Genomic DNA, 22,472 nt, shown 5'->3' with positions numbered 1-22,472 from the left:
GGCCCCCGGGATCCTGTGAGCCAAGGGGCAGGTCATTGCTTTTGGAGGGTGCTACCAGCAGTTAGAGGCAAGAGCTGCAGTCACTGGAGGTGTTATCATAGGAGCACGACACACAGATGATGTGCCTCCAGGCAGAAGCCTAAGCAGCTGCGGGTGCCTTTTGCCCGATGAGAGTGTTAAAGGTAGAAACTCATACTCACCTGTTACCCGTGGTGCCTTGGATATTTCCAAGTCCCACTTCTTTCATGCTGCAGCTCCTCGCTGACACTGCTTCCATGAACAGGTGCACAAGGAGCAGTTGGAAAGAAAGGGAAGACCCACGTTAGACCATTTCATTAGTGAGAAGACACGCACCGTTAACCGCACCGCAGTAGATGAAATGACCCTCGTGGGCCAGCCCAGCACATTCCCGTTCAGACTTATCAAATGACCACACACACACACACAAAAAAAAAAAAAAAAATCACACTTTTCTACACACACTACTACAAAAAAAGGTTTCCAAATCACCATGCATTTTCCCTCATACAACATAACCATATTTCCATATGCTTACCCCATCGCCACGCAATTTTCCACAGGTCGCACAAAACAGTTCCCAAATCACCCTAAAGTTACCACACCATTTTCTAACAATTAAATCACCATATTTCCACGCAAAACCCCTATAGTTCCAAACAAAATGTCCTATATACCACTAGGTCCTAAATTCCACAACGAAAATCACATTTCCAAACATTTCCAGGAAAAAGTTCCCAAAGCACCACAGAACTCCCCCAATACCACCATATTTCCCCAAACGTTTCTACAAAAAAACTTCCATATTGCCACACAAAATGACCAACCTCCCACCCAAAAAAAACAACACCCTACCACACTGCCAGAAAAACGGTTTTCAAATCAGGGCCAGTTTTTGACATGGAAACCACCACGTGTCCAAACACAGGCACACACATGCCCACAAAAATTTTTCCAACCCCTGCCCACCATTTCCCTCACACAACACAAGCATATTTCCACACTTACCCAGTCACCACAAACTATTCCACAAGTCCCACAACACACAAGTTCCACAAAAACGGTTCCTAAATCACCCTAATATTACCAGACCATTTTCCACACACAAAAAAATCACCAGATATTTCCACTCGCATTTCCACATACACCTGCCAAATCACCAGTTTTCCATGCAAAAAAAATTCACATTTCCAAAACAAATCCTTTTTCACCACACACCATCACGTCTTCCACAAAAAAAGCACATTTCCACAGACACGCTCCCCAGTCCCCACAGAATTCTCCCAATACCACGTTTCCCCAAACCTTTCCACCAACGCATCATCAAATTACCACAAAATGACTCGCCTCCCACCAAACAAATCAGCACTTGCAGATAAAAAGGGGGTTCTCAAATCACCACACAGAACAAACTGTTTTCCACACAAAAGTCGCCACATGCCCTCAAAAAAGGTTTCCAAATCCCCACACCGTTTCCCCCACAAAACATAACCATATTCCCACGCACACACATTTCCACAGCTCCCACAAACACCAGTTGCACAAACAGTTCCCAAATTACCCTAAAACTACCACACCATTTTCCACTGGCATAATCACCACATTTCCACAGACATCTCCACAGAGTTCCTAAATCACCAGTTTTCCACACACACAAAATCACATTTTCCAAGAAACAAGGTCCTTTAGTACCACACACCATCACCAGTTTTTCACAACATTTTAACATTTCCACACACTCCCCAAATAAACGTCCCAAATCCCCACAGACCTCTCCCAACGTCACAGAATATCTCCAAACATTTCTACAAAAATGCCTCCAACTCACCACAAAGGATGTCTGGTTTTCCACACGCAAACCACCGCAAGCCCACACACGAGCCCACAAAAAAGGTTTCCAAATCCCCAGACCATTTCCCTCACACAACAGCCGTATTTCCATACAGTGAACCAATCCCCATACAGTTTTCCACAGGTCCCACAACACACCAGTCGCACAAAGTTCCCAAATCACCCTAAAATTACCACACCATTTACACACACAAAATCAACAGATTTCCACACACATTTCCACAAAGTTCCCAAACCATCACGTTTCCACACAAAATAGCAGTATTTCCAAAAAAGGCACTATATCACCACACACAATGACCAAATTCCCCCCAAACAATCATATTTCCAGTTTCCAAATAAAGGTCCCAACTCCTCACACAATTCTCCCAATACCACCATATTTCACACATTTCCACAAAACACCTCCAAATCGCCACACTAAATGACCAACTTCCCACCAAAAAGATCATCACACTGCCACAAAAGATGTTTCCCAAGCCCCCACACAAAACGGGCAACATGAAAACCACCCGGTGCTCACACAGCTCCACACCACTGCTCACGGGCACATTTCCACACCCCCCGCCCAACACGACTGAGACAGCCCCGAGGGCTGCGCACAGCAGCCCAGTCTGCTCTGCCCCGAGCCAGCCTTGCAGACGGCCCCACACGTGCCGGCTCAGAGCTGCCCCTCGTGTCCAGAGCGCGCAGCAGCGCCGGAGCCCGGGTGCTGCTGCGGAGCGTGCCCGCCACCCACCGGGCTCTGACTCTGACACTGGGAACCGTGTGTCCATACCCATGCCTGATAACGCTGCAGGCCCTGGCTCCCATGTGCTGCTCTAATGACGAGGCATCCTGCTTTTCCCTGATTAAAAAAAAAACAAAAAACGAGCAAAATCTCTGATAACCCCACTAATTCTCAAATAAAAACACCAAAATGCCTGATTAAAATGAAAGGCCCCTCAACTCCCCCCCCCAACCTCCTGGCCCCCCAGTTCTACCAGAGGGGGCCCTCAGCTGCCAGCACTATGGGGCCAGGGACCCGTGTCCATGGCGCCCTGCCCGGCAGGAGACAGTGGCTGCTGCAGCAGACCAAAGCCCAGCTCCCCCCACCCACTGCCTGCCTCCTGTGAGCTCAGGCTGGGTGGGGGGCTCCTCACAGCTGTGCACATTCCCGAGGGGCAGCGGGAACCCGTGCCCACAATCCTGTGTGCAGGGCAGTGGCAGGCTGCCCACTGCAGACTCGGGCTCCCTCCCTGCTGCCCTCGCCCCGGGGCCTCTGCAGCCCGGCAGGTGCAACCCATTGCTTTCGGGAACAGTGGGACCACATCCCCAGCCCACACAGCACCAGTGAGGGACACAACTGCATGCCACCGTTCACTTAGGGGACGCATTGCCCCCGCTCCCCCACCAAACCCAGCCCTGGATCACCTGTTCACCCACCTGAGTTGCATTTGGGACTGATCTTTTCCGTGGGGACAAGGCTGCGGGTCAGGAGTGAGGGCAACACAACACAAGCAGAGGCTGCGGGCTGGGAGTCAGGGGCACCAAAGCATCCCACAAGCACAGGCTGGTGGGCAGCAGCACAGAGCACCCCCAGCACCAGGCTCCTCCCGCACTAGCCAGAAGCACAGGGACCCCCCCAGTGCCCTGCCCTGCACTAGGACACTGCCACGGAGCTGCACGCACCCCTCACCTGGTCTGGAACACATCTCTGGCACCCGTGCATCCTGGTCCCTGCTCCTTTGTAGTTCAAACCCAACAATACCATACAGTCCCCCCCTGGCTCTACGCTCAGGTGACTGGGCCTGCACAGGCAGTGTCATGTCAACCAGGGGGAAACCTGCACCCACACCCCATGGGCATGGAAGAAAAATGGTTGCACTGCCCTGCCACCTACATGAACCACACCCACCCGCCACCCCAAGTGTTTCCCGGGAAGCTCACAGAGGGCAACACAGTGCGATCCCCTCACCTCTGTGCCTTACCCTATACACCTTCTACCGCTGCAGACCCGGAGGCACTTTGCAAGGTGCTCTGTACAGCAGTTTCAGCTTAACTCCATAGAAAAATTGCTCCTTCTTAAGGGCAACTGTGCACCCCCTTACATCACCTTCCCACATACACAGGAGGCAGTGGCTACGCAGCAGAAGCACAGACAGAGGAGGAGAGAGGGGGAAAAAAAGGCCCTGACACAGCTTCAGGCTGAAACAAGTAAAGAGTATGCAGGCATAAAACTCTCTTCCCCACCTCCCTCGCAACTCTCCACGTGCAGCTGGGAAATACCGGTGGAGCCAACCTGCAGACTGGGATGGGACAAGGGATTTCATGGGAGGCCTTCAGGGGAAGGGTGAGACAGAGGCTGACAGAAACATTAGGGTCACAGGCTCCGTGGTGTTGGCCGCAGGAGGACGAGAGGTTAATATGTGCTGAAGCTGCCAGAGTTCCAAGTGCTCGACACCTAATCCAGGTACCGGGAGGTACAACAGCAAGTCTCTGGGTCTGAACCACTGGTATCAGCCTGGCCCAGGGGCAGGCCATTGCTTTTGCAAGGCTCTCCTAGTAGTTGGGAAGCAACAGCGGCAGCCGCTGGAAGTGCTAGCTTTGGATGCTTGCAAGCGAACGACGTGCGTGCGGTCAGAAGCCGAGGCAACTGCTGGCACGTTGCGTTCCCTGACCGTGTCCGAGGCAGGAACGCACAGGCACCTGCTGCCGGGGCTGGCTCGGATGTTTCCGAGAGACCGATGCGGGCCCCAAACGCTTGTTTCTCAGTAGCTCGCGCAGGGACCCGTTGCAGATGCGACAGATGTCGGGGACCCTTCTACTCCAGGCCTTTTGGTGCCGAATGTCATGCTGCGCCTCCTCACCGATAAGCTGGTTCCAAGGACAGGAGCGCAAGGACTAGCCTGTGAGAAAGGGCAGATGCACATCAGACACTTTCACGCAAGGTAAAATGCTCACACTGTTAACCCCAGCACAGATAACGATAAGATGACCCTGCTGTCAGCCTTGGCCATTTTCAAGGTGCCTAGGCTGAGCCGCACTTATGCTGTTAAGCACAAGGGCCGAGCCTTTGTTCTGAGTAACCGCAGCGTGAACCTTTGCAGTTGTGACAACTAACTTGGGCAGCAAGTAAAGGAAACCATCAAACACAATTAAACAAAGCACAAGGCCTAAAAGGAGCTAACAGACCATACATAAATGATCCCTATATGCTATATCATAGGTTTATCTTTAGCTAGCAGTGTAGCAATTGATGTAACTAAATATATTGCACATTATTTTCTACAATAGATATACTTTTGCCCTCCTCTGAACCCTCACAAGGTTGTCCACATCCCTCTTGAAGTGTGGCGTCCAAAACCGGACAGAGTACTCCGACTGCAGTTTGACCAATGTCGCATCACCTCCCTGGACCTGTTTGTCCTGCACCTGCGAACACATGATAAAGTGCAGTTAGCTTTACCAATAGCTTTGTCACGTTGACAACTCACGCTCATCTCGGTGTCAGCAAGGACTCCGAGATCCCTTTCCGCTGCTCTGATGCCGAGAAAGCCCTCCCGCAGCCTGTAAGCGTGCCGGTGATTCCTTCTCCCTAGGTGCAGCACTTTGCACTTGTCTTTCTTCAACTGCATCCTATTCTGGTCTGCCCATTTTTCCAACCTGTCCAGGTCTCCACAGATTTGGTCCCAACCCTCTAGTGCACTGGCTCTCAAACTTTGTTTTGCATGGACCGCTTGAAAATTGCTGAGGGTCTCAGCGGACCACTTAATCTCCGTCACCGGAAAAAAATTAATCAACTGCAGGGCCAAATGCAGAGATTCTCAATTGTTCTGCAACCTTTCTGAGGACCACCTACATGGAGCTCGTGGACCAGTGCTGGTCCAGAGACCACAGTTGGAGGACCTCTGCTTTAGCATGTTAACGTTACCCATAAATTTGGTATCATCTGCATATTTGGACAGAGTGCTTTCCACGCCCTCCAAGTGACTGATGAAGACATTAAACAGCACAGGTCCAAGGACCGAGCCTTGTCAGACTCCACTGCCCACATCTTTCCAGGTTGATACCGACCCATCCACCGCCATTCTCTGGGTATGACACTGAGCCATTTTGTCACCCACCTGATCGTGTAATCATCTACGTGACAGCGGCTCAGTTTATTAATGACATTAGAATGAGATACCATATTGAAGGCCTTCTTAAAATGCAAGTAGATGACATCTACCTCAATTCCTGTGTCTAAGCATTTTGTGACCTGGTCATAAAAAGAAACAAGGTTAGTCAGGCAGGATCTACCTGCTATGAATATGTGCTCACTGCCCTTCAGCATCCCCCCCACCTTCCAGGACTCCCACAAATGTGATCCTTAATGTTTTCAAAGGTTTTCCTCTGAATAGAAGTGAGACTAACTGGTGTCTAGTTACCCGGATCCTCCTTTCCCTTCTTAAAGATAGGGACCGCATTGGCCCTTTTCCAGCCCTCTGGGACCTGACCCGAGTGCCACGAGTGCTCAAACAGGCATGCCGGGGCTCTCCTATGATGCTGCCAAATCCCTCGACACCCTTGGATGAAGATCATGTGGGTCTGCTGACTTAAATACATCCAATCTTTCCAAGTGCCTCTTCACCAAGTTGGCACAAACACTTGGTGGGCTGGTGTCCCTTTTATGCCTGTCTAGCATCCAACTGGGAGATCTGTCCTGATCCATGTTCAGGAATACAGAAGCAAAAAACTCACTGAAGAGCTCAGCCTTGCCCCGCCCACCCCACCTATCACTATTTGCCCTAGTTTGTCCTGTAGGGTTCCTATGCTACCACACACCTTCTTTTTACTCCTTATACACCTAAAGAAAGACTTTTTAGTTGTTTTTAATTTTTGTTGCCAGCCCAAGTTCCATTTCTGTTTGACCCTTGACAGGCATCCAGTTCACAAAACGAGGCTCAGAAACAGTGTACCCTGTTCTCACCATGGTCCAGGGGCCAGATGTGGCACTGGGGACACCCCTCCACCCTGGCTCCAGGGGCCCAGGTGCATGCAGGCTGCCAAGTTCTCCTGCTAGGCCCAGAGGGCAGGATGCACTGGCTAACAAGGAGGCCTCTTGTGCTGGGTCGAAACAGAGTATTCTGGGGAACTTGTTCACATTGTAACTCATATATTAGATCTGTACCACAATGAAGTGTGAAAACTAACTCAGAATTAATGCAAAATCAACTGCGCCTCAGATAAGCTACTGAAAAAATAGATTAAATCATATATTGTGAAGCTAAAAGGGGGGGGGGGGAGAAAAATTGGTGAAAGTATGCATAGGAGAAGCAGCCAGAGAGGGCCTAAAGGAGCTCTGCCAGACCTCCACGCAATGCGGATGAGAGCTTGGGCCATGGCTGCAACGGGCTGCAACGGCTGTTCTTGTCTCGCTTGGTTCCTCTGACAAGAAAACTGTTAACTATTTGCATGCAGCTTGTTTCAGACCCTGTGGCACTGTGACTAGGACCCCGCAGACTAAGGAGGGTTAGACAAGACCTGAGCCTCCTCCCCCGCGAACGACACCTTAAAGGAAGGACTGTGGCCGAGGCCCCGGGACGTCGCCCGCTGCCCCCCGAATGACACCTTAAGGGAGGGAACGGAAACTTGCGAGCCCAACCGCTGCCCAACCCGCGGGTCACCGGTGCTTGACAGGGACTACGAGCCGCGCAGCACCCACGTGGCTCGGGACGTCACTCCCCACGGCCTGACACACCCCCAGGCCTGCAGAGAGGCCGTAGGTCCCCAAAAGCAGCCCAAGGGTTGCCCCCTCCCCCTCATCCACTCTGGCACAGAAAGCACAGGGAGCTCCGCGGCTCGGCCTCACCTCGTCGGGGCGCAGCCTCTTCAGGGCACTTCCAGCTCTTCTCAGCCCGTCTCCCCTGCTGTGGCAGGGACCCACCGCTCTCGTCTCTTCAGGGCGCTTCTGGGATTACCGCCCCCCCCCCCCGGCCAGCTCTACCAGCTCTTCTCCGCCGATGCCGCCCATGAGCTCGGCACGCGGCCTTTTATCCCTGCTGGAGGCCCCGCCCCCGCTGGGGGACCAATAGGAAAGCCCGGTCGAGGTCAGTCCCCCTCAGAGCCACTTTGTCACCTCGCCCCTAGGTCAGGGCGGGGAAGCCTTCCTCCTGCCGTCTCCTGATTGGCGGGGAGCGAAACGCCCCCGCCAATCAGCGTGCGCCATGCCGCCGGCTGCCGGCGAGCCCCGCCCCGCCGCCCCCTGTGCCCGGCCCAACCCGCGAGCGCACCCCGCGCGGGGCCGTCCCCGCCTGACCCGCCCCGCCCCGCCCTGCCGCGGGGCCGCGCTGCTCTCGAGCCGGGCGCCGGTCAGCGGGGGCAGCGCAGCGCAGGAGACGGCGAGACGAGCCCCCCCTCGCGCGGGATGGCTGGCGCGCAGGGAGCAGGGGCTGGACGAGAGACCCCGAGCGAGATCCGCTTCGCTGCAGCCCGTGCTGGGACTTGCACGGAGGGGAAGGCGGGAGCGGGGTGAGGAACGGGCCGGGCTGTCACGTCGAGCCCGGATGCTCCCTGCCCGCCCGCCGCTCCTCTCGCCCGTCCTTTCCCCGGCGCCAGGTCGGGGCGCGCCGGGTTCAGGCCCCGCAGCAGCTTCGCACGCGCGGGGCTGCAGCTCCCGCCTCCCGCCCGCTTGGCCCTGCCCCCGGCCCCGCCCCTTCTCCCAAGCTCCGCCGGCACCTGCCGCAGCTCGGGCGGGAGACGCGGAGCCTGATTCCTCCGCTGCGCCCAGGGCTGCGGCACCGTCTGCAGCCGCCACTGCCCGGCCGCCCGGGGCCCCGAGTCCGGCCAGGCAGACTCAGCCCCGCCGCAAGATCCCCCTTTGCCGCGCAGAAAGCCACCAGACCCCCCCGGAGTGTCCAAGGTCACACACCACTGGTTTTCCACACCGCTCTCCCCGTATTTCCACACTTTTCCCATGAAAAGTCCCTAAGTCGCTGCACGCAATCACCACCCGATCTTCCACCCGCAGTTCCCAAGTCAGCACACCGCTTCCCACGGACAGCACCCTATCCCCACGTTTCCGCTCCATGTTGCCACAGGAGCGCACAAAATCGCCACTTTTCACACAAAACCCCCCCATATTTCCTCACGACATAGCTGAATCCCCACACACATCACCAGACGTCCACACATGACCACGAAAATGTTCCCGAATCACCACAGAACCAGCACACAATCTTGCACGTGAAAAAAGTCACCAACTCACCGCACACTTTGCTTCTCACCACACCATTTTCCACAGAAGTATCACCATATTGCCACAGACACTTGCATGAGAATTTGGGGGAAAAAAGCAATAATCAAGTTTCCCACAGAAATATCATTCCCCCCAAAAAAGTTCCCAAATTACCGCAAAAAATCACCACAGTTGTCCTCACAAAACACTCACCACAGTCCCACACAGTTACCAAAGCATCACACTATTTTCCAACTGAGAAGAGATTGTTTCTGGGGATTACTTCATGGTTAGAGATTGTGTTTAGTGAAGTATTTGTGTTTGCATTCTTCAAGCTCTCTCCAGGCCAGCACAGGAGGCTTCCCGCGCCCTTCCTGCTGCTCCCCCCATCCTCCCGTCCTGTGCCCAGAGCGGTGCCAGTCTCAGCGCTCACGCAGACCTTCCCCCCGGCCCCGCTCCTTTCTAGAGACCTCTCCAATAACCGAGCTGGCTGTCTCAGTGCTGGTGTCTGTCTGCACTAGTCACCCTGGGGCGCTGTAAGGAGCAGCGGGGCTCCCACCTGCAGGCAGGAGCCTTGGCAAGGAGCTGCCAGGGGCACTGCAGCCTGGCAGGATGCCAGCCCCAGGCTGAGCGCTGCCCAGGGCCCTTCTGCCTCCCTGTGCCGCCAGCATAGAGCAGGGTCCCCAGGCCTGTGCCACCTGTGTGTGGGGCTGGAGAGTGGCACTGGCTGCTGTGGGCCACAAGTCCTGCCCACTGCTCTGGGGACCCACGTTAGGTAGTGTAGGAGGGACCTGGTTTTGCAGTGGGTTCGGACCTGCTGCTTCTGAGCCAGGCGGTGCTCGCTCAGGGCCCCTGTTGCACAGGCTCACCTGGGCATTCGTGCATCAGGCCCGAGAGCATCGGGCAAGTTACTATGCACCAGGCTTTTGTGTCCTCTCTGCAAGCAATGTGTCAGGGAACATCTCCAGCTCTAGCTGGGCATCTTTGAGGAGCTGCCATCCCCAAGACTCACCTGAGGATGTGCCTGAGAGGGGCACGCCTGTCCCAGAGCTGCACAGGCCCGCTGCGCAAGGACTGGGGGCAGGTGCAATGGAGCCAAGTGCTGAAGGCTGACTGTCAGCTGCACGCCTGTGCTCACAGCCTCACGGCATCAGTGGGCCCACCCCAGCATGCAGGGGGGCGCAGAGAGAAGGGGGATGTATAGTGGAGAGAGACATTTCTCCCAAGAAAACCACTCTCTCTCCAATCTCTCAGTCCTGATCCTCAAGGGGAATTTACCAAACACTTCCCAGAGACAAGCCTACGAACTCCACTTCATCAACCTCCTGGATACTAAAAATCATGGATTATAGATATTGGATTTATGACACATTATAATCTGCCTGACATCTGACTCTCCAGGTCTCTCTCCACTATTCATCCCCCTTCTCTTCTCCCCGCCTGTCTCTCACCCATTGACTCCTCAATCTACATTTTCACTGACGGCCTGTCTTTTGTGCAGACCAGACCAGCCTCTGGCTTCTTTACTTTTCATTCCATCCAGAAAGAGCACACACCAACTGCGGAAACTTCCTTAGCCCGACGAAGGGTTTTTGAACCCGAAAGCTTGCTTAATAATTGTTTTCCAACTACTTAAGTCGGTCTAATAAAAGATATGATTCACCCAAAGAACCTTGTCTGCCTATGTCCTTAGACCAACAAGGCTACAACCTACACCCCTGTACACATTAGTATATATTTTTATATGCAGATATAATGATATAAGAGTACATATATTGATTTCCTGTTTGAAGAGAAGTAGCAATAGGATCGCCGTGTTTATTATGGTCTGTGTTATCCGCACACATTCTATGTACATCTATACACACACACACACACACACACACACACCCCCCACATGCATCTCTGTACAGTTTCAAGTTCTTCCAAGTAAGTACACTACGAAGAACATCATCACTTCAACCCCCTCCAGTAACTTCTGGAAGACATCTTAGAAATAAAATAAAAACAAATAAAGACATGAGTCACAACCAGCCACCTTGCTGCAAAGAGGCTGCAGCAATGATAAGAAAAGAGCCAGCCACTAGCCCTCCCAGAAACACAGGACAAAGTGGTTCCCAGCACTGAAGGAGAGCCTGTGGCAACAGTGACAGGTAGGCAAAGACACCGGCGCAATCCTCTGGCCCAGCACAAGGGGGGGCAAAAGTTGCACCCAACTGCCATGTTCACCCATCCACCCTCTGCCACTACTTTAGACCTTGCTGGCAGTTCCCAGGAGGAACTATCCGCCCCTCTCAAAAGGTACTCAATCTACAGCAACTAATTCCCTGTGCTCCAGATGGGGTGTGCATACAATAAAAGGTACAAGGACAAGTGCAACGAGGACAGAGGAGATGGGACTCAAAGGAGATAAGGTTTCAGCTCAATCAGTGGGTCGTGTTCCTGTCATGCTCTTCCCTGCACAAATTCAAGCTGTTCTGCTGCAACCTCCTCTTCCACCTCCCCAGCTGGGAGAGGGGAGCATTTGCACTGCACTGTCATGGATCACTACACAGGTATTGGGATAAGTGTGTGCATGCCTGTTTTTGTGGTGTGAAAATAAAAATCATCTCAAAACTGCTGTCCCTTATTATTCCCAGAAACTGCCAAATTGGCATGCAAATCTTCCAAATTCCCCCCCAAGAATTACCCAATTACCACATCACCTCCCACAACAACCTCACAGCTGCCAAACCACTGCTCCAAGGGACTGTGCCCCTGCCTGGCACTAGTGGCAATGGCAGCACCTCAGTCTGTGGATGACAGTCTTCCAGGAGACCAGAAAGTCACCATGGAGAACACAGATGACAGAAGAGGCCAGTCCAATACCTGCACATGTGGAGCACAGCTCCAGAGAGAAGGAGCGGATCCTGATGGTGTCAGGTCAGAGCTCTTCCCCTTTGTCTCTCTCACCGATTCACGTCCATAGGGAGGCGAGTGCTCCAAGCAGTCTGTGCTCGCCCCTGTTCAATTAAGCGCTCCTGTGTGGCCTTAGCCTGGACTACGGATCACGTCTGTCCTGGGCTCGCGGGTGGACCCCACAGGCTACCCCTGCTGACGTCAGGGGGGTCCCCTTAACTTTCCTGCCACGACTTGGAGTGTTGCCTCAGTGGAGGGGTTCCCCTTTGGGGAAGCCTCCAGGGTTGTCGCGCCTCCCGGCAGGCACTCACTCACGGGGCTCCGACCTCCCCTACACCCCGGCCACTCGCCACCTTGGGTTGCCGAGCTTCGGGCCCCTTTGGCGTTCTCCGCTCTTCCCCAACCTCTGCCCACGGCTTGCCAGCTGCGTGCCTGAGTCTTCGGGCCAGGTGTATGGTCCGCGAGGTCCTCGGACCTGGTCCCTCCAACTAGACTCCCGACCGTCCTATGCTAATCACCCCGTGATGTGACGTGCCTCTCCCACCACCGTGACAACTAAGGCCCCTAAGCTACGGGGCCAGGAGGCCCAAAAGGGTGCCTCTGGCCTATGGGCCAAGTGGATTCCCCCCGGGGCCCCGGCGGCTCACCCCACTAGGGCGGGCAGTCCCCGCCTCCTCCTAAGGCCGCTGTGGGCCCCGAAGGCCCACCGTCCAACCCCACTTCGGGTCTTCGGCCGCCCTCCGGTGTGGCCCGAGGAGGCCCCGCTGGACACGCCCCTTTGTTACCTCTTCTCCGAGGCTTCTGCGCGGGCTCGCTCCTAGCTCTCCGCGCCGGCTTGCCCCGACGCTGCTCTGTGCTCCTGCCTCCACTTCCTCCGCAGGTGCAGCCGCCAGACCCTCTGTCGGCGTCGCTCCCCGCTTCCCTGCCGCCTCTGCGGCTGACATCGCTGCCGGCTTCCCTGCCAGCTCCGTCGGAGCCTCTCCTGGCTTCGCCCCCGGCTTTCCACGCTGCCGGGCGCGGCGGCTGATCCCCTGCGCGAGGGCTCTCCGCTCGTCAGCCACTCCGCCGCATCGTCGGAGCCGCTTCTGATCTCTGCCGGGCGCGTCTCCTGCCCACGCTGCTCGGCCGCAGCTGAATATACGCGCGGCTAATCACCCTCCGCAGCCGTTCCGCCGCGCGCGTCTCCTCCGGCTCTTCGGGCTCTGCGAGAGGTAAGTGGGGCTCTCCTTTGGCCTGGGGCCCTCCTGCAACCCCAGCTTCCCTGGGACATAGTCGACGCTCTGTTGTACTTCACAGCATCCCTGAGGACGATCAGTGCTCGAGTTCCCCGGGTACTCGTGTTCATACCGCACTTCTTCAGCTTGGCCTTCAGTGTGTGCTGGAATCTCTTCTCCCCACCCCTAGGGCAGCGACCATTGGCGAGTTAGGAGTAAAGGAACTGTTTTGGGAGCCGGTTGTCAGAAAACCCCATGACATGCCTGTCCAACCGAGCTGGTGCTGTATAAGCATGGTTTCAATGCTCATAGTGTTTGCTTGAGCCAGAACACAGGCCTTTGCTCTTCTGGCCTGCCAATATGAAGGATGTTCCAAAGGTATCGCTGGCGGTGCCATTCCAAGGCTTTCAGGTACTTCTGACACACTGTCTGGGTTTCACAACCATACAATAGGGTAGAGATGACAGCACCCTGGTAAAAAAGATGTTTGGTTTGGGTCCTGATGTCACAAGCATTGAAGACATGATTTTGGAGACGTGCAAAGGCAGCACTGGTAGATTTTATTTTATACTGAATATCCTGGTCTATGCTTACATTTTGGGAAAGATGACTAGGGTAGGGGGAATTCTCGACATTCTCCAAGGCTATTCTCCTCTAATTGTAATATGCAAGGGAGGAGCTGAATGGTTTGGGGTAGGTTGGTAAAGGATCTTGCTTTTTCCACTAAGTACTTATGTTTTCCCTGATTTTTTCAGTCTAACTTACCTTGCCATTAAAAAAAGGAAAATTTTGAGTTTTAAGGCTCTCCCCACTTACCCTGATAAGTCTGTCCATTTCAGAGGAGATGACTTCAAGAAACAAAGTGAAGCTTGTGGGAGCCAGGGCAAGTTTAAAACTGAAGTGGGCAGGCAAGGCTTCAACATTCTGGGTCTCTATGGAGCAGGACTCACCCTTGCCCAGCATCTGCCTTTCCAGGTGCATTTTGGCTTGGGAAAGGGCAAAGCAGAAGCCTAAAGCAACCAGGAAGCAGGTATTCAGAACAACAGGAAAAGACAGCACTGTTCATCTTAAGTCTCAGAAAAAAAAGGAGTCCTGATTCTGATGTTAATCCAAGGCTGCAGCAACAAGAGACAAAATACCCAAGTACCCTCAGCAGTAACATCCTAGAGGTAATATAGACCAGAAGATGCCCCTGTGCCACTGGTAGCAACATTCTGCCCATAACAGGGACCAGAAGGTGCATTTGTACCTGCAGTAACCATGTTGCATTGGCAATAGGGACCAGAAGACATTTCAGAACCAACAAATACCTCAGTTATGCCACTGCAACAAAATCAGACATTGAACATCCCTCCAGTGGGTTACTGGCAGCTTCCCCGTGAAAACATATCACAGCCAGCAGCATTCTGCTACAGGAGGGCGCTACAGAACAAGGATGGCTACTTTTGCCTGGCATTTCTACTCCACTGTCCATGTAGGCCAGGCCACTTTGATGCAAACCCTCCATCTTTAAGTTGTCACAGCATTTAAATCCTCCAGTTTGAAAATGTGTTTTACAACATTAAATAGAGCATTGCCCTTTAATAGCATCTCCCCCCCTCCCAAAAGGGCAACTGCTCCAAACCTTGTCAGCAACGTCTTATCAGAAACAAGGTTCCCCATATTCCTGCATCAGTTTCCCTCAGAAACATGAAGTGCTACAAATCTCACCAGCTGTGCCTCCCTGTCCCCCAAAACAAAGGTACCTCGCACCCCACCAATGTGGTCCTGGCATAAAAGGATAAAGCCCTGTGGAATCAGAAAATATATATGCCTTAAACTTTGATTATTTTAGTTATAAGATGACATAACCGCTTTGTGTAGAATTGCTGGCTCGGTACAGTAGAACAGATAAGGGCAAGTGTTTGTTCTTTGTAACTCTTCTGCAAATGCTTCGCTCACCGCGGCCTTGAAGGTAGAAAAAAAAAAAAAGTATGTACAAAGTAGATTTCCAGGTGCAAGAAGGAGGTTTGTGAACTAACCCTATCTCCCCCATAATTCCCATCCTGATAACAGCAAAGAAATAATGAAGTAATATTATAGCCGCTTTTCATGCTAATTTCACTATATGATCACGTGAGTTGTAAGCGACTGTTAAAAAGTATATAAGCCTCCTGATTTTGCTCTTGGGGGGGGACCCCTTCCAAGTGCTTGGGAAATCCATGTCACTTTGGAACTCCCCCTACAGCTGTAGTTTCTTTTGAATAAAAGCTTCTGCTGACCTGACCCAAAAGTACTCTGTGTGTGTTTCCACGACAGCCCTCCCCCAGCAACAGCACAGGGCCTGCCTGTGCCCCTTCCTAACTCCAGAAATGAGCTCTTCCTCTGTAAAAAAATGGTGCTCCACACCCCATTAAGCAGCAGCCTCTACAGCAGTGGTTTTCAACCCGTGTCCGTGGACCCCTGGGGATTCAGACTGTCTAAAGGATCTGTGAAAAATTACTAGGATCAACCAAAAGTATGTGAATACCCACACTTAAAATTCAAAGGGGTCTGACCCCCATTCCATTTTTTATGGGTCTAAAATGCATCCGTCCCCCGAGGGCATCAAAGACTCAAAGCCTTCCGCCCCCACCCAGCCCCACTGTTCTTTAGAGACAGAACCAACATGGAGGAGCAGGACCTCAGAGGCACCTCTGAAAGATTATCAGCATAAAAGCTTCAGCATCCACACATAACTCCACAGTAAACCTCACATATACTGAGCTCTGAGAATGTATGTATGGACAAGTCTTTATCATTGACATAAGTGTAATCAGTCACCATCTGAATAGGAAGATAACTTGAGGACACATTCTTTCTAAAAAAATTGATTTCTCCATTTTTTTCTCCATACACAGTTTCTCGTGTAGCGTATTTAAATCCGGACACGTGTCTCATCATCATCAGGCATGTACATCATCATCCAGACATGTCATCCACACATGCGTCTCATCTCTCATGCTATGCTATGTGCAAGGAAAAGAGCTTGCAAAGCAAGAAGAAATATTAAAACTGCTTCATTCTCTAAGTTAAAAACACAGCCAAGCTTTTTAGAATGCATGGGAATGGCCTTGTGCCAGAGGATGCTCAGTGTCACATGCTCTAGGGTCTTCTTCTGTCTCACCCTGCAGACTTGATTCACGCATCAGCCTTTGCAACGAAGGGTCCTGCTCCCTCCTTACTGCCCATGTTAAAGTACAGGGGAGAAACAGGCCTTCAAAGCTGCAGCTCAGGGCTCCTTGTGCTGCTGCTGGCTTGAGTTCCTCGGGACAAAGAGGGGCCAGTCAGAGCTTTTACTTTTTATACTTGCCTGAGGGTGCTGAACTGAATCATGGCTTGCCAGAGGTCCCTGGGAGGAAGGCAGGCATCTTGCTGGCTGCTGAGGGTTTGTTTGCTTTCCCTTTTTCTTTTAGGACATGTCAGATGACCCCAAGGCTGAACCACCCACACCTGACACTGTGCTGCAGATGACATAGATGTGAGGATCAAAGGAAAGAGGTGTGTGGATCCCTGTCATGGAGAAGCAAGTGGTTTGGGACCCAGCCAGTTACATCGCGTCAGTGAGGATTTGCTTTACCCATTTCCAGAACCAACAGTACAATGACTTTTCTCCATTCCTATTAAGTGTATATTCAATACTGAGTCAATGGAGGATAAGCTACTGTCCATCGTGAGATGCAGAGGGTTAAAAAAAAATCTTTATTTCTACTTTGAAACCTGTTTGTACCGAATAATCTTATACAGCAGTATAAATAACACCCACGTTTCCAAGGCAGACGTTCAAGATGTCCAAGGCAGACATCTTAAATCTGTTGGTGATTTTAATTAATTATTAACTATTCAGTGCTACAAGTAGAGTTATTTAAAAAAAACCCTTTGAGTTAGACTCTAAGAGCAAAAACATTCCTATTCTATATCATGGAATTAGAGGCTGGAGCAAATAACCCAGTTGGTCTTACTAGGCTGCCATAATGATTCCACTTGTCCTAATTTTATGCTTTGGGATTTTATACTCTCATGCAAAACTCTCTGGTCACTCGCAGAAATGCCTAAGGAGGATCCTACTCGTCAGAAGCACAGGGAAAGTTACTAGCAAAATCAAGGTGCTGCTTTCACAATTGAACCAAAATAATTTAGTTAGTAGTAGTCCAGTTTCTTCAAGGATTTCTGTTACTGAAAATGAAAACAAATTAAAAGGGTAAGACAAGTTTTCAAAAAACACAGCTGTGTAATAGATCTTCTAATAAAGTTGCAGATCAGGGGATACCGGGAACACTAAGTGTGAAGTAAGTGGGAAGTTTCTGTCACAATCATTTCCTTGACATCAAATTTGGAGATGATAATAACATTCTCAAAATGCTTAATGCAACATCTAAAAGTTGTAATATTGGCAATAAATAATTAGAAGTCTTTTCCTTTCCATTAATTCACCGTTGAAAGGTGTAGCTTAACCTCCGCATGATCTTAACTAGACAACATTCAGACCAACTCGTCTCAGCCATAAGTCTGCACACTGACAAGTTTCTTGCTGCATTTATTTTTTCCCCCCACATTCTGCAGTGTGAGACTCTGCAAAAGAAATGTTTCCATTACTTGGAGAAACAGCAGCTAGGGCCAGAATTAAAATCAACAGTCACATCTTTGCAAGTTATCTACACATCACATAGTAGATAAAACTTCCAACAAAATCTCACAAGGTAACTTTCTTAGTTCTTTGTATTGAATGATGACCAGGTGAACTGGTTTCTTCGCCTTGGCAATACTAAATCCAATGACAAATCTTTCTGTTCTTTTTCTGAATCCACTAGTTGATAGCCAAGCATGTTTATAGCACCTCTGCAGACTTCTTGTATTTTCTTAATTTTCTGGAAGGAAAGAACATTTCTCCAGGCCTGAGAAACATTGACTGCATCACGGGAGGTGATTTTAAAGGCTTCCTTTTTCTTTCCTGGTCCTTGTCCATGTGTAATATTATAAATCCAGCTTTCAAGCCTGGGGGTCAAACTGAGATCTGCAAATTTATACATTTCTGAGATTTCTGACAGGGGATCTCTTACGAGGTCTTCAAAACGGATCATCAAATAACGATTTTTTAGGAACTTGGGAGGTTTTTGAGTAGCTGTTTCATAAATTTGCACATGACTTCTACAAATTTCCTGCATGACTAGGTATTTGCTGTCCTCCACTTTAGTGCCATTGGTGTTCAGAACTATTCCACTGTCACGGGCTAAGGCTTTTACAGATTGTTCTCGTGACTTAACTACAGCCCTGGGGTCACGCACCAAGTGAATGATTTTGAGGTTCAAGGAGGGGTCAGTAAAAAGCGGGTACAGAACTTTCAGATCAAAGAATCGGACCTCCTTGATGACAACATGACTGTAGGTTTTACAAGCTTCCTCTACTTTGCTGAATGGGTATTTGCCACAAAGAGTCTTGCAGGCCATTTCATTTGTAATATCCACGCGTTGAAAGGAATCACAGGCAGGAGCAGAGCAGAGAGCCCGACTCACTGCCCACTGGAAGAGATCGGACAAATTTCGCTTCCAAGGCATGTATGCATCAAACACGGACATGTCGCACAAAAAGACAGACCTGACTAGGTCTCGTACTGCCATGTGTAAGACTTTGGCACTATTCTGGTACATAGTTACCCACACGTGCCAGGCAGGCTCCATCAGGTAGAAGACATCAGGATGCTGGCTGAAGAGCTGGCCAACGAAGGAAGATCCCGATCGCCAGGAGGAGAGAATGAGGATGTGAACCTGAGATGGCTTTTCTTCAGAGTGAGGCAGGAAGCTACTGTGCCGAGCATACATGAACAGTAATAATCCAGTCTGAATCATAATGAAAATCACAACCACGGTGCTTGAAACCCGAAGCCTTGCCATACTCAATGAAAAAAAGCAGTCAATACCCTAGAAAAAAGTTAGGAAAACACAGCTTAGTACTTGGTACCAAGTCAAGACTCCTGGAGAACAAGTGACAAAATACAACGAGCAAAATGCCCAGCAAGCAGTGTCACCCCCCCTTCTGCTACCACCCAGCAGCCATCAATGCCAGCGTGCCTCCTTTGGGCCGCTGCGCTGCCGTCAGCAGCTGGTGCCTTCCCAAGGTGCAGTCTGCGTGGAGCTGGAGCAGCTGCTGAGTGAGTGGAGCCACCGGAAGCTCTAGCAACTGGAGGGTGCAAGCCACTGTTGGCCTCCAGAACTACCTACAGAGCAGGCTAGGTAAAAGCACAGCACAGGCAGGGAGCAAGGGGCATTCACAGGACACATTCGATGGGCACTGCCACAGTGCATGGGTCTAGCTCCAGTTCAAGAGTCAGAGCATTTCACCACCTGGCTTCAAGTCCTAATCTTGCTGCATACATGCATCCTTCCCCACATGGGTCGGTTCAGCTGGCACCAACCTGGAACTCCACACATTGCCCTTTAATGCCTTTCCACTGCTGCTTCTCACAGGGGCAATGGACCATGAGGCACCAGCTAAGGAAAACCCCAAGGGACTGTGGGGACTTTTACACTGCTAGGGCTCCTGCTCCTTTAACTATCAGAGGCAGCACAAAAGGGCCACCTGCCCTGGCGTGGACACCACTTTGCCAGCAGAAGGATTTTTTTTGCCCCGAGGAGCAAGCCAACAGCAGAGGTTCTGCAGCAGAAGCTGCCTCCTGCCAGGAGAGCTGTGTCCACACTGGAGCTTGCTGGCAGAGGGGCCTCCACTGCAGTCTGCACACACAACATTTGAGGAACCAGGTTACTTGGTAAACAGCTGACCTTTACGCAGGGGCCGAGGATGAGGAGCTCCTTCCTCTAGTAATTTCAAAGCTGCACCAACAAGCCATATCCTACATTCCCCGTATGTACAACAAATTTCAACACAGTCCTAATTCCCAAGACTAGGCTGGTAAGAACACGCGTGGTTTTTAAGCAGTAAACCAGTTTCAGTGTTACGGAGCAGAGCCGCTGCTCCATTCTGATCAGTCAGCCTCTGCTGGGCTGCAGACGAGCCCGCCTACAACCTCGTCTTTCCAGCTGGCACCTGAGAGTGAAGACTGTCATGGCGAAACCAAGAGCCAGACTTTGGAAGTCACGTCTGCCCTGTCCTGCCCTGCCCTGCCAGCCGACTCCTTGTCTCTGTACTACCGGAGAAGTCTTCGGTCGTCAAGGAACACCCATTCAAACCACATTAAGGGCACACCTGCACCGTGGGCTGCATTCAGACCTGTGGAGCCTGTCTCTGTGCTGACTACGCTCAGAAGCAGAGCAGTGGAGCAAGGAACCGAACAACCAAACCAGGAAGATTTTTCTACTGCTCGGTGATGCATTCACGAGCAGGATTACGGGACCTTCTTGCCTGCAGTAAGTAGCCTGGGATCCAGGCCCGGGTTGTTGGGTCCAGTCACCAGGTGGTGGTGGTGTTGCACAAGTCCTTTTTCCTTCAGCAGTGCTGCAGCCTCCACTTCGGGATGCCCTTCACTTCAAGGGAACTGCTCCAAGTTGCCGAAAAGCTCGAGCCCCAGGTCCGGGGCAGCCAAGCGGCCGCGGCACACCAGGAAGGGCAGCACAAAGGAGCGGAGCAGGCAGCGGCCCCAGCCCCAGCCCCGGCAGCCCGAGCGGCAGGGTCGCTCCGGCTCCGGGTCGGCCCAAAGCAGCGTTCCGGGCCCGGGCGGCGTCCGAGAGCGGGTCTCCGCGCCCGGCCCCGGGACAGACACGGCCCGAAACCCAGCCCGGCTGGGAGCCGCCCCGCCGCCAGGCCGCGAGCCGGCCCCGGCCCCGGCCCCGGCCCCGGCCCCTCCCGGCGGGTGGGAGCGGGCGGGCGGACACACGCAAGGGACCTGCCGGCTCAGCGCCGCTCGCAGCCGGGCCGCGGGCGGGGCGGGACGGGACGGGACGGGCTGAGCCGAGCCCGCCTGCTCCCGGCCCCTTCGCCGAGACCCGCGCTGCGCGGACCCCCGGGGCCAAGGCCCTTCCCGCCCCGCCCCGCCCCGCGGCGCCGGGCCGGAGCCCCCCGTGGGTCCCCGGGCGGGGGAAGCGGGGCGAGGCGGAGCGGGGCGGCGCCGGGCCCCATGCCGCCCGGCCCCGGCCCCCGTACCTGCGCGGCCGCCTCCGGGCGCTGCTGCCGACGCGGCTCCGACTTGCGCGCCGAGACAATGAGCCGCTTTCAGACGTGGCCGCGGCCGGCGGCGGCGGGAGGAGCGGGCGAGGGGCCGATCCCGAGGCAGCGGCCCCCGCCCCCAGGCCGCGCACGCACTGCACAGGCGGCCCGGCCCGGCCCGGCCCGCTCCTCCCCTCCAGCAACGGCCCCGCGCGCACGCGGCTGTAACGGGCGCGGGACTCCGGGGCGAGGCGGGCCGGGGCGCAGAGCAAAGCTAGGCTGCCGGCATCCGGCACCAGCGGGGCAGCGCGCCGGGAGCTGCCCGCGCCGCTGCCCGCAGCCCGAGGGGCTCGGCCGCGGGACGGCACAAGGGGGCCGGCTCACGCCCGGGGCGGCACCGCCGGAGCCCCGCGACCCGGACCTTCTACGACCCCGCCGCGCTGGACGGGGAGAGCTCCGAGCCAGCCGGAACGTGACGGGTGTAAACACCCACAGGAAATACTTCCCCGCCGCGCAGCCCCGGTCTGCGGCCACGCCGCGAGGTGGGCAGCAACGCTGGGGAGGAGACCAGCCACAGGGCGCCGGGGCGGCCGCTGCAGCCAGCCGGGACCCGCGGACTCAAAACACCGACCTAGGAGCGCAGTCCCGGCCCGGGCAGGCTCTCCTCTGCGGACGCGGCCCGCGCTCAACGTGTGGGCAAAGGCGGGGAGGAGCGGCCGAGCCAGGAATCCAAATTCCAAACAACTGATGCATTTCCAACCTGCAAAATCCGTCTGTGGGTGGCTGCCAAAACCCCTGCACCGCAGGCAACGAGCATGTGTGCTTTGTTAAGAGCACTAACCTATCTTCTGGTTTCTTTTCCATCGCAACAGAGTCCCTTCCCACTTCTCGTTGCACGGACAGTGGTTTCCAAAACATTAAGCCTTAATCCCATGACAGCGAAATCACGCACTTGCCCTCTGAAAGGAACAGACAGTGGGACAGCAGGATCTCAAACAAGCAGCAGAGGAGCACAGACAAAGCTCCCTTGAAAGACTCTTCAGTGCTTGACCCTGCAGCCTAGTTTGGGGCATTTCCTGACTGTCAAGGCTGCAGCTCCATGGTGAGAGCATTTTTACAGAGGGCAAAGGTTTTTTGGGTAGATGTGATATCTTTTATTAGACCAACTAAACAACTGG

General features: G+C 53.2%; 1 protein-coding gene and 1 long non-coding RNA gene across 7 annotated transcripts in view; both read right to left on the bottom strand.

Moving 5' to 3' along the window:
• Positions 1 to 7,819, bottom strand: part of LOC132243625 (uncharacterized) — a 60,953-nt gene extending 53,134 nt beyond the window's left edge. The window contains exons 1-3 of one of the 2 annotated variants that reach the window (XR_009455340.1): positions 5,976 to 7,819; positions 5,152 to 5,283; positions 201 to 4,757 (exon numbers count right to left, since the gene is read on the bottom strand). This is a non-coding gene — a long non-coding RNA (uncharacterized LOC132243625). Of the gene's footprint in view, positions 1 to 200; positions 4,758 to 5,151 lie in introns of both variants that reach the window. The other variant, XR_009455339.1, reaches the window with a different exon arrangement.
• A 9,066-nt stretch (positions 7,820 to 16,885) lies between these two features.
• On the bottom strand, positions 16,886 to 22,130 carry LOC102557987 (carbohydrate sulfotransferase 6). Of its 5 annotated transcripts, none has more exons than XM_019483716.2 (2): positions 22,055 to 22,130; positions 16,886 to 19,115 (listed from the first exon to the last, which is right to left on the bottom strand). In XM_019483716.2, exons 1-2 carry the CDS (start codon positions 22,109 to 22,111, stop codon positions 17,907 to 17,909), a joined length of 1,266 nt encoding a protein of 421 aa, XP_019339261.1. In that variant the 5' UTR covers positions 22,112 to 22,130; the 3' UTR covers positions 16,886 to 17,906. The 5 variants fall into 5 exon arrangements, with proteins under 5 accessions (XP_019339261.1, XP_006278269.2, XP_059570020.1 ...); XM_006278207.4 differs by lacking the exon at positions 22,055 to 22,130 and adding an exon at positions 21,926 to 22,021; XM_059714037.1 differs by lacking the exon at positions 22,055 to 22,130 and adding an exon at positions 21,292 to 21,432.
• Positions 22,131 to 22,472: the final 342 nt, after the last annotated feature.

The sequence above is a fragment of the Alligator mississippiensis genome, chromosome 10, assembly GCF_030867095.1.
Source record: "Alligator mississippiensis isolate rAllMis1 chromosome 10, rAllMis1, whole genome shotgun sequence".
NCBI lineage: Eukaryota > Metazoa > Chordata > Crocodylia > Alligatoridae > Alligator > Alligator mississippiensis.
This window is presented reverse-complemented; position numbering and strand designations above follow the sequence as displayed.